Source organism: Desmodus rotundus, chromosome 7 (genome assembly GCF_022682495.2).
Source record: "Desmodus rotundus isolate HL8 chromosome 7, HLdesRot8A.1, whole genome shotgun sequence".
NCBI lineage: Eukaryota > Metazoa > Chordata > Mammalia > Chiroptera > Phyllostomidae > Desmodus > Desmodus rotundus.
This window is the reverse complement of record NC_071393.1, coordinates 94,716,531-94,731,516: the sequence shown is the minus strand read 5'-3', so window position 1 is coordinate 94,731,516 and position 14,986 is coordinate 94,716,531. Positions and strand designations below refer to the sequence as shown.

General features: G+C 39.2%; 1 protein-coding gene and 1 pseudogene across 4 annotated transcripts in view; both read left to right on the top strand.

Moving 5' to 3' along the window:
- The window catches only part of DPP8 (dipeptidyl peptidase 8), a 55,056-nt gene that overhangs the window by 23,772 nt on the left and 16,298 nt on the right, over nucleotides 1-14,986 (top strand). For all 4 annotated transcript variants that reach the window (XM_053928902.2, XM_045201306.2, XM_045201307.3 and 1 more), the window contains exons 10-15: nucleotides 4,027-4,127; nucleotides 5,602-5,779; nucleotides 6,874-7,033; nucleotides 9,965-10,044; nucleotides 13,097-13,249; nucleotides 13,526-13,661. In XM_053928902.2, coding sequence (XP_053784877.1) covers nucleotides 4,027-4,127; nucleotides 5,602-5,779; nucleotides 6,874-7,033; nucleotides 9,965-10,044; nucleotides 13,097-13,249; nucleotides 13,526-13,661 — 808 coding nt within the window. The remainder of the gene's footprint in view (nucleotides 1-4,026; nucleotides 4,128-5,601; nucleotides 5,780-6,873; nucleotides 7,034-9,964; nucleotides 10,045-13,096; nucleotides 13,250-13,525; nucleotides 13,662-14,986) is intronic.
- On the top strand, nucleotides 596-3,508 carry LOC112311581 (peptidyl-prolyl cis-trans isomerase D pseudogene; annotated as a pseudogene).

Genomic DNA, 14,986 nt, shown 5'->3' with positions numbered 1-14,986 from the left:
TACTCATTTAAAGGTTATAATGGCTTTTAGTATATTCACAGAATTCTGCAACCATCACCACAGTCAATTTTAGAACATATTCATCATCCTAAAAAAGAAACCTCACTTCCCTTCATTGTTACCCACCAGCCTCCCGAGCCTCTGCTCTGGGGAACCACTGATCTGCTTTCAGCCTATAGATTTGCCAGTTCTGGGCATTTCCTATAAATGGAATCATATATTATCTAGTCTAGTTTATTTCACTCAGCATCATGTTTTTTCATTTTAATTTTTAATTTATTGATTTTTAGAGAGAGACAGAGAGAAACATCAATTTGTTTTTCCACGTATTTAACATTTATTGGGTGATTCTTGTTTGTGCCCTGTCTGGGGATAAAACCCGCAACCTTGGCATATCAGGACAATACTGTAACCAACTGAGCTATCCTGCCAGGGCAGCATCACATTTTGAAGCTCCCTCCATGTTGCATCATGTATTAGTACTTTATTACTTCGTTTCACCTAATCTTCTATTAGGTGATACAAAGGATATAGTACATTTTATTTATCGACTCATCAGTATGGACATTTGGGTTGTTGCTACCTTTTGGCTATTATGAGTAATGCTATCATGAATGTGTGTGTATAAATTTTTATGGGAGCATATGGTTTCATTTCTCTTGGCTAAATCCCTAGGAGTAGAATTGTTGGGTCATATGATAACTCTGTTTTACCTTTTGAGGAACCACCAAACTATTTTCCAATGTGGCTGCATTATTTTATATTCCTACCAGTAATGGATAAGTTTTCCAATTTCTCCATATCCTCATCAACACTTGTTATTGTTTATCTTATTTATTACAGCCATTCTAGTGGGCTTGAAGTTGTATCTCATTGGGTGGGTTCTTTTTTTGTTTGCTTGTGTGGTTTTTGAGAGGGAGAAGAAAAGAAAGGGAAGGAGAGAGAGACACCAGTGTTTCTCTCACATTGACTCGTTGCCTCTCGCACACCCCCTAGGGGGACCTGGCCCACAACCCAGGCGTGTGCCCTGACTGTAAATCAACCAGCAACCCATAGGTTCGCGGGCTGGTGCTCAATCCACTTGAGCCACCCAGCCAGGGCTGCTTGTGGTTTTGATTTACATTTTCCTGGTGGCTAAATGATAGTGTGCATCTTTTCATCTGCTTATTGGCCATTAGTATATCTTCTTTGGAGAACTGTCTGATCAGATCTCTGCCCATTAAAAAAAAATCTTTTAAAAATTTCATTGGCTACCTGGCTGGTATAGCTCAGTGGATTGAGTGTGGACTATGAACCAAAGGGTCACCAGTTTGATTCCCAGTCAGGGCACGTGCCTGGGATGCGGGCTAGGTACCCAGTTGGGGCCACATGAGAGGTAACCACACATTGATGTTTCTCTCTCTCTCTTTCTCCCTTCCTTCCCCTCTCTAAAAATAAATAAATAAAATCTTTTTTTAAAAATTGCATTGGCTAGATTTCTAAAGAAAAAAAGCTTGCTAGCCCAGGACTATTTCACTAATATATTATAAAAATAATATTTTAGGTTAAAATATAAGAAACTAAGTTTGGGTTTCAGCCGCCAGGCGGCCACAAGGTGCTCCAAACCCACCTCCAAACACATCTGCAAGTCAAAGTGTCATACTGGTCCACCCAAGCTAAGTCCTCCAACTTCAGTAACCCCGAGTTTTCTTTGGCATGGATATGAGAGGCGAGCGAGTTGGTCCAGTTGTCTTAGAATTGTTTGCAGATATTGTACCTAAAACTGAAGAAGAGTTTTGTGCATTGTGTACAGGAGAAAAAGGCATTGGATCCACCCCTGGGAAACCTCTCCATTTCAAAGGATGCCCATTCCATAGAATTATTAAGAAATTTATGATTCAGGATAGAGACTTCTCAAATCAGAATGGGACAAGTGAACAAAATATTTATGGTGAAAAGTTTGAAGATGAAAATTTCTATTATGACCATGACCGGGGGGGTTTATTGGGCATGGCAAATGCAGACTGCAGTACAAATGGTTCTCAGTTCTTTATCACAGCAGTTCCAACTACTCGTTTGGATGGGAAAAATGTGGTATTTGACCAAGGAATTAAAGTAATGGGTATAGCAAGAATTCTGGAAATGCAGAAGTGAAAGGTGAAAAACCTGCCAAATTGTGCATTATTGCAGAATGTGGAGTATTGAAGGAAGGGGATGATTGGGGACTTTTTCTCAAAGATGGTTCTGGTGACAGTCACCCAGATTTACCCAAGGATGCAGATATAGATTTAAAAGATGTAGGCAAGCCCTGGCTGGTGTGGCTCAGTGGATTGAGTGCCGGCCAGAGAATCAAAGGGTCGTTGGTTCGATTTCCAGTCAGGGCACATGCCTAGGTTGCGGGCCAGATTTGGCCCCCAGTAGAGGGTGCGTGAGAGGCAACCACGCATTGATGTTTCTCTCCCTCTCTCTCTCTTTCCCTTCCCCTCTCTCTAAAAATAAATAAGTAATAAAAAGATGTAGATAAAATATTATAAATTACAAAAGACTTAAAAAACATTGAAAATACTTTTTTTCAAATCCCAGAACTGGGAGATGGCCATTAAAAAATATACAGAAGTTTTAAGATATGTGGAAGGTTCAAAGGCTGTTATTGAGAAAACCAGATAGATTGAGGCTGCAACCTGTAGCTTTAAGCTGCTTGCTGCTTAAATATTGGCCCTTCTAAACTGAAGGTGTCAAATTCACAGGGAGCAGTTGGCAGTTTTTATTGGAGGCTCTTGAAACCGACCCATCAAATACCAAAGCACTGTACCGTAGAGCTCAAGGAACGCAGGGGCTAAAAGAATACGACCAAACGTTGGCTGATATTAAGAAAGCTCAAGAGGAAGCACAGGAAGATAGAGACATTCAGGCATAACTACTGAAAGTCAAACAGAAGATAAAGGCACAGAAAGATAAAGAGAAGGCAGTACATACAAAAATGTTTGCTTAATAAGAAATGTAGTTATGTTTAAATATTACACATTGATGTACTAAGGCAGTAAGAAAATTTAAAGGGTTTTGTCTATTATATGTGATCCCCAATGTGTTTCCTTTGATACTTCAGTTCCCATTGTTTACAGTTTAGAAATACTGATTTTGGTTCACTCTCAATAAAAGCGTTACAAAGTAAAAAATTAAAATAAAATATAGGAAACTAATAACTATTACTTTTTCACAGATTCTAGAGTCTAAGTGGGTTCGAACTTTTTTTGCCAGTTATTATCAAGGGTTCTATTAATATAAACTCATGGGAAAACACTTAGACTGTGCTGATTTTTTAAAATTTATTATTTTTTAATTTAATTTTTTATCCTCACCAGAAGATGTTGTTCATTGCTTTGAGAGAGAGAGAGAGAAAGAAACATCGACTGGTTGCCTTTTCATTCACACCCAGTCCAGGGATGGAACCTGTAACCTGGGTATGTTCCCTGCCCAGGAATTGAACCTGCGACCTTTCGGTCTATGGGACACCGCTCTAACCAACTGAGCCACACTGGCCAGGGCTAATTTTATTTTTCAGTTACAACTTACATTCAATAGTATTTTGTATTAGTTTCAGATGTACAGCTTAGCGGTTAGCCAATCATACTTTTACAAAGTGGTTCCCCTGATATTTCAAGTACCCATCTGGCACTGTGTATAGTTATTACAGTATTATTGACTATATTCCCTGTGCTGTACTTTACATCCCTGTGACGACTCTGTAACTGCCAGTCTGTACTTCTCAATTCCTTCACCCTTTTCACCCAGCTCCCCAGCCGTCCCCCCTCCCCTCTAAGAATTATCATAGACTGTGCTAATTCTTGTGATTAGAACTTTCTTAGGCATAAAGAGCACCTGCCTGGGTAACCCACACCTGCTGGTTTTGCTATACCCTGAGTGCCTTTTTAAATTCCTAAGTCTGAAAAAGTATGATACTAATAAAGATAATGATTTAAGTAGACTAGTAAGCTAACTATTTATCTGAGTCTTTTATAACTAGATTTCCTTTTTCTTTTTTAATAGATTATAGATGTCATAGATAAGGAACTAATTCAGCCTTTTGAGATTCTCTTTGAAGGTGTTGAATATATTGCCAGAGCTGGCTGGACTCCAGAGGGAAAATAGTACGTATGTTAAATTGTCACTTCTTTACAAGTAATTTAGGATCCAGAACTTTAGAAATGTCTGTGCTGTTAGGTTTGCCTTTCATCTGGAGCTGTCTCCAAATGTAAATCTGCAGTGTAGTTATTTATACACACAATTTTTTTAAACGAAATGGACTTTTGGATGTGTCATCCTATAAGCATAGGTGCATTACATTTTAATTGACTTTTACTTTGCCAATCATGGCTTCCACTATTTGTGTTTAAAAATAACATATTTTTTGGATTATAAGACGCACTCCTCCCTCCCCAATTTGGGAGGAAAATGGGGGTGCATCTTATAATCCGAATGTAGCTTACCTGGCTGTCAGTGGAGTGGGGTCACTGCTGCAGGAAACCAGCGGCAGGAGGAGTGGGGTGATGCTCTAGGCCCTGGGCTGGGAGGAGGGGGTGTCCCGGTGGTGCGAAGCAAGGGAGGCAGGAATGGAGTCCCCGCTGCGGTATACTATAGTGCTGGGAGGAGGCCTGCGGCGCCCTTACATGCCTCCATCACGTGACTGGTGTGTCCCCCATTAACATTAACAGGCAAATTCCACTGCAGGGTCACCTGTCAGTGTGGCCCTGCAGCTGTTGCAAAACTACAACTCCCATCATGCTTGGACAGGTTGGGTTGATGGGAGCTGTAATTTGGCAACAGCTGCGGAGCCACACAGGTTGTGCAAAACTGCTGTCCCCATACAAGAGTGTTGCACAGCCTGTGGCCCTACAGCAGCAGATCCCCCCCCTAACAGTGTCAGCACCAGATCCCCCCATAACAGTGCGTCATCCACTGATGTTCTCAGCTCCAGTGCCCCCATAACTATGACGGATACAGTGCTGATAGTTCTGTCATTACTGCATTTTGTTGTAGAAGATACGACAGCTTATCATAGTCTCCTGCTGAATCTACCGTAATTGTGGAAAGATGTCAAAGCAGAAAAGGATTTCTGCTTTCAAGGATGTTATTAAATATTTTACCACATTTTTTGCTTCAAAATTTTTTTTCCTATTTTCCTCCTCTAAAACCTAGGTGCACCTTATGGTCTAGTTCGAAAAAAATCATACCGTAGTATGACAGTAAGGCTCACATGTGTGTATTTTCTCGTTGTGTAATCTAAGAAATATTTGTAGAGCCTTATGTGAGCATGATTATATACAGTTCTATGAAGCTGGCATTTGGTGACACTACAGGGAGAAAATTTCAGAGGCCATTTGTGATTTTGGAAATTTAAAGAACACTTTAAAACCTCTATTCAAGCTTAACTTTAAAAAATAAATGTAGAATAAGTTAATACTTTTAATGAGCCATTTGTAAGGGATGGTTTAACATACACTAAAGCAATTTTTTCATTGTAGTTATAGAGATAACTGATGGGTGCTGGGGAGAGAGTAGGGAATATTCATTTTCTGAGAGCTTGCTTTATTTTTGGTGCTTTTCTTTTATTTGTTTAAACAGTGCTTGGTCCATCCTGCTAGATCGCTCCCAAACTCGCCTGCAGATAGTGCTGATCTCACCCGAATTATTTATCCCAGTAGAAGACGATGCCATGGAAAGACAGAGACTCATTGAGTCAGTGCCTGACTCTGTGACACCACTGATTATCTATGAAGAAACAACAGACATCTGGATAAATGTATGCCTGTCCTCCTGTGCTTGGTGAAATGTTTTCTCAGGGTGCTAAAGCAAATGAAGCTTTACAGCAAACGGTCAAAATGAAGTTTTAAGTTCAAAGTAACCGTGATTATTATTTGCCAAGTTCTAACATTTCAAATTGGAATGGTGGTTCTATTTAGAATAATGAAAAGGTGTGGGCAGAAAATAGATGCCGTCGAAATGACAGCTCTGTGGCTGCAGGTCTACCCGTTGTCCTGGACACGTCAGATACTGAACACACAGCCTCATCAGTACCTCTTGGAGGGCCACGAGAGTCCTGTGTAGGAAACAAGGTTCTCGTTTTGTTTGCAGACTACATTAAAATATACCACTTTGTGGTTGAATTTTGCATTTTCCAATGTAGTAGGAAAAACTTAAGATACAAAATAAATAAAGCCAGCTCACTCCCTTGCTGAGTATAAGCTTTAAGATTCACCTAAAACATGCAGAGAATAAGTAGCATAGATGATAGGTGGAAAATAGACAGGGGGAGGGTAAAAATAGTGTAGGAAATGTAGAAGCCAAAGAACTTATAAGTATGACCCATGGACATTGAACTATAGGGGGGGAATGTGGGAGGGAGGGGGTGGGCAGGATGGAGTGGGGGGGGGAATGGGACAACTGTAATAGCATAATCAATAAATATATTTAAAAAGAAAAAAAAAGATTCACCTAAAACAAACATCTGTTTTCCTGTCAACTGTTAGACTATTTCCCTTTGGAAAAAAATGTAAAAAAAAATTTTTTTCCTTATCATTTCTGTAGTAATATTTATATCCTTAAATAAGCCTCATGCTACGTTCAAAGGATTACAGAAATGGTGAGTAAGAAAAAGCTATTGGCATTTTCTTCTCCATTTGGGAACATTCACTTCTCAGTGGATAAAGTCTTTGAGTAAAGTAAGACAAATCTGAAAGGCCCCGACAAAATCCATAATTGTAAGTGTATCATAGCCCCGAGCACCAGCAGTTCTTTACACTTCAGCATATGTTTATCAGGTCTTCTCTAGCTTAATCGAATTGTTCGTGCAGCACTTCACTAGTGTGTGTAGTAACCGAGCTGCTCGTTTTACAGATCCATGACATCTTCCACGTGTTTCCCCAAAGCCATGAAGATGAGATTGAGTTTATTTTTGCCTCTGAATGCAAAACAGGTTTTCGTCATTTATATAAAATTACATCCATTTTAAAGGAGAGCAAATATAAACGATCCAGTGGTGGACTGCCTGCCCCAAGTAAGAAATCATTTTTCTTTAAAAAAGAAAAAATGTGGGGGCAGAAGGTGGGAGGGGCGGGGTAATGTAGTGTCTCTTTTATGTACTTCATAAGCATCAGTACCGCTTCATTAAACCCAGTATAAACTAAAGTATAAATACGTACCTGTGTAAAAACATAGAAGACAAGGACATTTTGCTTTGTTTTTATGAGTGTGTTCTTTTTAATATTTGCAAACCCTAACTAGAAAATTGCATTCCAGGAGTTGAGTTGGCATCCTCTCTACCATCTTGACTGTGCCCCGTAGGACAAAGTTCTTGATAGATAGATGCTAAACAATTAATAGTAGATAGTCTCTGGGTAGTGGGATTACTTATTTTTACTTCCTACTTTTACCTTAACTATAATTTTTAATTTGCTTAAAGTGAGCCCATGTCATTTTTAGATTTATAAAGATATTTTTAAAATAGATAGTTATTAGATATTTTTATATATTATATTTTTATACTGTTTCATCTACCCTGAAGTTTATTTATAGTTATAGCTCTTCAGATTGATATAATTATGTTGCCCAAAGTGAAATTCAATATTGTGTCAGCTGAAGTTAACCATCACTCGTCTTTAAAAAGTGTGATGGTTTTCGTTCTGGAAAATGTAATGCAGAGTGGATGTAAGCCTAGGAAAAATGAAATGGTACATTGAATCCTTCTGTGTTTTTAAAAAATTGAATTATAGTTTTCTACAAACATCTGTTTGAGACCCTGCTTTAAATTCTTTTGGGTACATACCCAGAAGGAAAACTGCTGGATCTTCTGGTAATTGTATTTTTAGTTTTTTGAGGAACCATCATACTCTTTTCCATAGTGGCTGTACCATTTTCTATTCCTATTAGCAGTGAACAGGTGTTTCAATTTCTCCACATCCTTGCCAGCACTTGTTATTTCCTGGGTTGGTTTTTTTTTTTTTTTTTTTTTTTTTTTTTTTTTTTTTAATAGCCATCATGATGGGTATGAAGTGGTATGTCATTATGGTTTTGGCTTGCATTTCCCTAATGACTAGTGACATTGTGCATCATTTTATGTGCTTATGGGCCATTTGAATATCTTCTTTGGAAAAGTGTGGGTTGTTTGTTTTTTCAATGTAGCCTTTTTTTTTTTAAGGATGAAGGAATTTTTTAAGGTTTTGTTTGTTTGTTTGTTTATAGAGAGGGGAGGGAGAGAAACATCAATTATCCACCTCATGCACACCCCCAACCCAACAGGGGGCCCCTGCAACCCAGGCATTTGCCCTGATGAGGAACTGAACTGGCAACCTTTTGGTGTATAGGTCAGTGCTCAATCCACTGAGCCACACCAGCCAGCACTCAACATGGCCTTTTAAATATTCTTATTTGGGAAACAGCTGTTTCTAGGACTAGCATAGTAAATACTACCTGTGACTGTTCCTTTCCTTAGCCTAATTATTTTAAAAACAGGCAAGAACTTACATATCTAAGGTGGAGAGTTTCTTCCCTGAGAGCCTTAGTTTAACGTGGCCCGTAGTGTGAAATTGTGCTAACAAATCTTCCGTTTTTCAGAAATGAACTCTGTGTATGGAATTCTAGATCATGCAGTAATGAAGACTGGTCAGAGAGCTGTGAATAGTAATTAGCTAAAATATTTAGGGGACAATAATAATAAGATGATAATTTAAAAGAAGAGCTGTTACCTCAGTTAATATTCATCTCAGAACACCTAGCCACTGTTCCCTCTCGGCATGTATTTCTGGGCCCTTCTGTTTGTCTACCTCTTTCTTCCAGTTCCCTCCTTTTTCCTTAGTCTGTTTTGCTCTAAGTCTCTCTCCTTTTCTTGAATGTGCACTTTATTTTCCTCCTTCTCTCTTTTCTTCCTTAAGTGGCTATAATGTGAAAACAATTAGTACTTATTTTATATACATGTGTATAAAATAATATTTACTTTCTGGCCATCAAATTTAAAGTACTAGATTGAGTTTTTGTGTCCAACTTGAGTGGTACTAGCTAAGACCTGGTACCTTCTCATCATCTCGGCCATCCCGCAGCGGTCACTTCCACGGCCAGAGTTGGCAGCAGCTAGGCAGTGAGAAGTAGTTTCCATGTCCTAACCTCCTCAAACCACTGAGAGAGCCTCGTCTGCCGAAACAGAATTTCATAAAGGCGAGTGGGGTATGTCGGCACTTAATATGGTAATATCCAGTTTGTTTTTGGCAAGTGATGAACAGTTTCGTTAAAATTTTCCTCCTGTGGCTTTTAAAGTAGTTTGTTGCGTTTCTAGAAAAAACGCCTCGTTGACCCATTAGACTTGATCTGTCTAACCGAAGGTCTGTGGACGCAGGTGCTTTCGAGTTCTCTTCTGGCTTTGACATGGGAGTGTGTTCTGCTGTTTTCACTTTATTCATATGGATCATTCCATTGTTATTCCAGAGTATTGTGAAGACTCATAATTTGGAATTTTTTTAGCTGTCTTTTTTTTTTTAATTAAGGTGAAATTCTCATACCTTTAAATTAAGCATTTTAAAATGAACAGTGGCATTTAGTGTATTCACAGTGTTGTGCAACCATCACCTCTAACTAGTTCCAAAACATTTTCTTTTTTAATTTTTATTTATTGGCTTCAGAGGGGTTGGACAGAGAGAGAGAGAGAGAGAGAAATCAGCATCGATTAGCTGTCCCCCCCCTGCAGGCATTCAGCAGGTGACCCTGTGTGCGCCCTGACCGGGGACCGGACGCACACCCCTGGAGTATTAGGGCGACACTCTAACCCACTGAGCCTCCTGTCCGGGGCCCGCTTCTAAACACCTTCACTACCCCAGACACAGCTGGACGTTTTAAACGTGCCTTTTTGGACAAAGAGAGTTTAGAGTACTATTCTTTATTGTTTTGTTTGCTTATAGTCTAGTGTGAAGTGCTGAATTATAACTATATTTATCTTTAGGTGATTTCAAGTGTCCTATCAAAGAAGAAATAGCAATTACCAGCGGTGAATGGGAAGTTCTTGGCCGGCATGGATCTAATGTATGTTCCTTTATTCTGCTGATGTTTGGTCAACGTCCGCTACTGAAAACCAGTCAGACAACTGCGTATAACCCCAGTGTTTTGACAAATTAAGTTCGGGCCTAGAAGAACTCTAGTTGTTGGAAAAGAAGAATCTTAAATTACAAATCTCACCTATTTTATATCCCTGGTATTAGATGTGTACTGGTTACTACCAGATCACCATTTTCAAATGTACTGATGCTGCTTAATAAGGGAAGGAAAAGTCTAGGAAAAATTGTAAATTAAGATATAGTTTGAAAATTACTTTTAAATCTCTTACAAACTACTTGTGTCATTTCTGCATTAGAAATTACATCACTAATTTTGAGGTCGCAATTCTTTTTCATTCACCTATTTATCTTATCTCACAAATTCAATTTCATCCACCATCTGCAAGGAGTGACGTTATACAGACAGCAGAGATTGATAGGGAAAAGGAGGGAAGTCCACCCCGTTTCACTCTTAGCGTATAGCTTTCTGTGGTTATTTGATGAAGTATAAATTTTTCTTTTGCCTTTCATAGTACTTTATATTTGTTTCAACCTTCAGTTAGGTGTCAGTTTCATGAGATCTCTAAGAACTCCATCCTTTGTTTGTGTGATACGTACAGTTAAGTTAATGTATGGTGCTAGGGTTTAGTGAGGGCCTGTGATTTCCTCAAATAGATTTGGAGATTTATTGAAGAATTGTGTATACTGGTTACTAAGAAAAGTCACTCATAGTCCCCAAGGTGACTAAGGAGAGAGAATGAAGATCCAGGTCCCAGGTTTGTTTTTGTTGGTAAAAACTGTAGAATATCATAAGCAACCTTCAAAATTAATTTTTACTCAAATCTCAGATGACCTTCTGGTTATATATCCTTTTTTCTTTTTTTTTCCCCCCCCCCTGTTTAGGGACCTTGGATATTGTTATCAACTGAGAAAAAATTTTTTTGTGGAATTCTAAGTTTTAATAACAAAAAATTACACTAATGTGAACTTCATGCAGTATAATGGTTGGATAATACCTAAGGAACCCCCAAAGTCATATTTACATTGACCTGAACCTTCGTTGGTCCACTTAAATGTCTTTCTACTACTTACCATTATGTGCATCATGGTTATCTATGTGACGTGTTTATGTCTCCCTTTCTTTTCTATTTTCGCTTTATATTTTTAAAAGATTTTATTATTTTTAGAGAGAAGGGAAAGGAAGGAGAAAGAGAGGGAGAGAAACATCACTGTGTGGTTGCCTCTCGCAAGGCCCCTAACAGGGACCTGGCCTACAATCCAGGCATGTGCCCTGACTAGGAATCCAACCCGCCACCCTTTGGTTCGCAGGCTAGTGCTCAATCCACTGAGCTACACCTACCAGGCTGCTTTATTTTTTTTTTAAGTTACCTTTTTCTCTCTACTTTTGCCAGTGTCCTTGTTCCCACCCAAAGATTTTTAATGGCTATAATTGAGTAAGAATTTGAGACTGTTGAGCCAGTGTGCCCCTTAACTGTCAGAGCAGTGGTTCTCAAAGTGTGGTCCCTGGCCCAGCAGCAGTGCATCAGCAACACCTGGGAGCTTTTTAGAAGTGCAAATTTTGGGGCCCACCCCAGACCTCCTATACCAGAATCTCTGGTAGGGGGACTCAGCAAGCTGTTTAACAACCCTTCAGGTGATTTACTTCTGTTGAATAAAGTCAGGGGGTGAGGAATTAACCAGTTATTTTTTCAATTTTGAAAGGCCTGACTCCCAACTACTAGGACAAGAATAGAACCAATCCCAACTTTTTGCACAGATTAACACATACCTGTGAAGCTTCATGAATATTTGTTCTTCATTTCCTATCACTTGTACCCTATCCTTTCTGTGTGTCTCAATTGTGTTTATTGAAGAAGCTCCTGGAGAAAATACGACATTTAAAAATACTTGCTTTTATAAATGTATCTGTGTTTTCTTTGGTTTGTAAAAAACAAATTTTTGAAGTAGGTTGGTAAAAGATTTTTAAAAGAGCCCTGGCTGATATGGCTCAGTGGTTGAGTGCCGGCCTGTGAATTAAAAGGTCACTGGTTTGATTCCCAGTCAATTCCCATGCTTGGGATGTGGGCCGGGTCCCCAATAGGGGATGTGTGAGGCAACCACACACTGATGTTTCTCTCCCTCTCTTTCTCCCTCCCTTCTCCTCTTAAAAAATAAATAAATAAAAAGTTTTTAAAAATTTTAAAGATTTTCCAAAGAAACAGTAGAAGACATTTATTTAGAATTTTGTGATTTGGGGAAAATATTAAGTGAATTCATCTGTGAGTTGCAGTTTTTTTGAGTTCTGAATGAAGACTTAAAAGATGTTATCAATACTTGTTTATGAACTATACCAGTATTGAAACTGTGATTGACTTCAACTATTCCCCAACCCAACAGATAAAACATTTTTGCAAATTTGTACAGAAGGCCAAAAAGTACTACTATCTAAAATAATACTGCACTAACTGAGAAATACATAGGATGCTAAAATTAGACTCTGTTCAGTGTGACTGAATGGTTGACCTAAGCTGAAATACGGCTGCTTTTTTTCTGTAGCGGGTTGTCGTTGTAATGGAATAATTCTTGTGTGTTAAGAAAAGCACATTCTGACCGTATAGGAAACGCTACCAATAGTGTGCAACTCGTGTCCTTTTTTCTTCTGGGTAAATTCTATCCTTAGCTATAAGTCATAAGCAAAACTGACAAGTTTATTAACATTTGTGGAAATTTTTTTAAGGTTTTTTATATATTTATTTTTAGAGGGGGGAAAGGAGGGGAGAAAAAGAGGGAGAGAAACATCAGTGTGTGGTTGCCTCTCAGGTGGCCTCTACTGGACCTGGCCTGCAACCCAGGCCTGTGCCCTGACTGGGATCCAACCTGCGACCCTTTGGTTCGCAGCCCACTGGAAATTGTTTTTTAAAGAGGCACAAATCAAAGGGTGGCCCAAATGATCCTGAACAAAACCGGGGATTGCTGGTTGGGTTACTGACCTTGCCAACGTCGTGCGAGCACTGATTTGTATGTTGTTGTCATTTTGGCAGATCCAGGTTGATGAAGTCAGAAAACTGGTATATTTTGAAGGCACCAAAGATTCTCCTTTAGAACATCACCTGTACGTGGTCAGTTATGTAAATCCTGGAGAAGTGACAAGGCTGACCGACCGTGGCTATTCCCACTCTTGCTGCATCAGCCGGGTATGAAGTCCCTGTTTGAAAGGGCTTTCCTGTCATAGGAAAAAACCTCTACTCATGTAACACTCCTTTGGAGTAATATGAAAATTGGCAAAATTGGCCTGCAGAAGTTTGCTTCTCTTAGGAAAAATTTTGGAAAGTTTAGCCTTACTTCAGCATTGTGTGTGTACATAAATGGCCAGACTCTTATACTCCTTCTATAGCATCAGTGCAGATGTAGTAGCAGGTAACCTGTGTTAATTTTCCTGGGAAAAAAGTAACTGTTTCTCCTTTCTTTAGCACTGCGACTTCTTTATAAGTAAGTACAGTAACCAGAAGAATCCACACTCTGTGACCCTTTATAAGCTATCAAGTCCTGAAGATGACCCAACTTGCAAAACAAAGGAATTTTGGGCCACCGTTTTGGACTCAGCAGGTACTCATTTCTCTAAACCTGATCTCAAGTAAGATTAGTGCATTCGTGCTGTAAAGCCTGTGTGTGTATTCACATTGCTGGACAGAGTCTTCCTTTCTCTGTCCCATCTCTGTCTTCACCACTGCCTGTTCCTGAGCTGCTGGGTTTCTGATTGATCCCACCCCTCCTAGGCTATCAACTACCAAGTAATATGGATGTTGTTTTTATTTTTATTTCTATTTTTTATGTTAGGACCCTCAGCCAGGCTGGGTACCCCTTTTCAATTGATTGATTGATTTAGAGGCATGGGGAGGGAGAAAGAGACAGAGAGAAAGAAACACTGATCGGTTGCCTCTTTATGTTCCCCAACTGAGGACCAAACCCAAAACCTAGGCCTGTGCCCTGACCAGGAATTGAACCAGCAACCGTTGGCTTTGAGGGATGCCGCCCAACCAGTTGAGCCACACCAGCTAGGGCTGGAAGGCCTTTTTGAAAGTAGGATTAAAATAGTATATCAGTCAGGAAACCATTTATTCACACTTTGGGATGATTTCCCGGATAAACAAGTGACCTTGAGGATAGTGTACCCTGAACTTGTCATATCGTTGAGCAGTGAAGCTGCATCTTTAGGGAATAACTAGCTGGTAGCTTTCTTACATTTTTAAAACACTTGCAGTGGACATCTTTATTAAAGATAGAACACTTGCTCTGTATGGGAGTGAAGAGCACTGTGAGTTATTTATCTTTTAAATGCTTAATTTGTTTTGGGTTTTTTTTTTTTTTTTTAATTTTATTTATTTATTTATTTTAGAGAGAGGGGAAGGGAGGGAGAAAGAGAGGGAGAGAAACATCAATGTGTGGTTGCCTCTCGCACACCCCTACTGGGACCTGGCCCACATCTCAGGCATGTGCCCTAGACTGGGAATCGAACTAGCAACCCTTTGGTTCACAAGCCAGCACTCAATCTACTGTGCCACATCAGTCGGCAAAATGCTTAATTTCTTAAAACATAAAAAATTGACTGATTTTATGTATCTTTTAATCCACTGTATCCCCAATTTTTTTCCTGTTAGGTATTTTCATGCATTAATATTTGCAAGGGATTAAGAATTAGTATAAATCGTTCTAATGGGAGCAAGTAGAATTTGTAATGTGGTGATGGTTTCTGCTTAAACTGTAACCTCATCCAATATACACAGACTCAGGACAGGTCTGTATAGCTTTGGTAAACCAACGACTGATCATGACTTTATTTATTTTTATACACACACACGTATGTATTTTAATCTTATTAATTTTAGGGGCGGGGGAAGGGGAGAGAGGGGTAAGAGGGAGAGAAACATCAG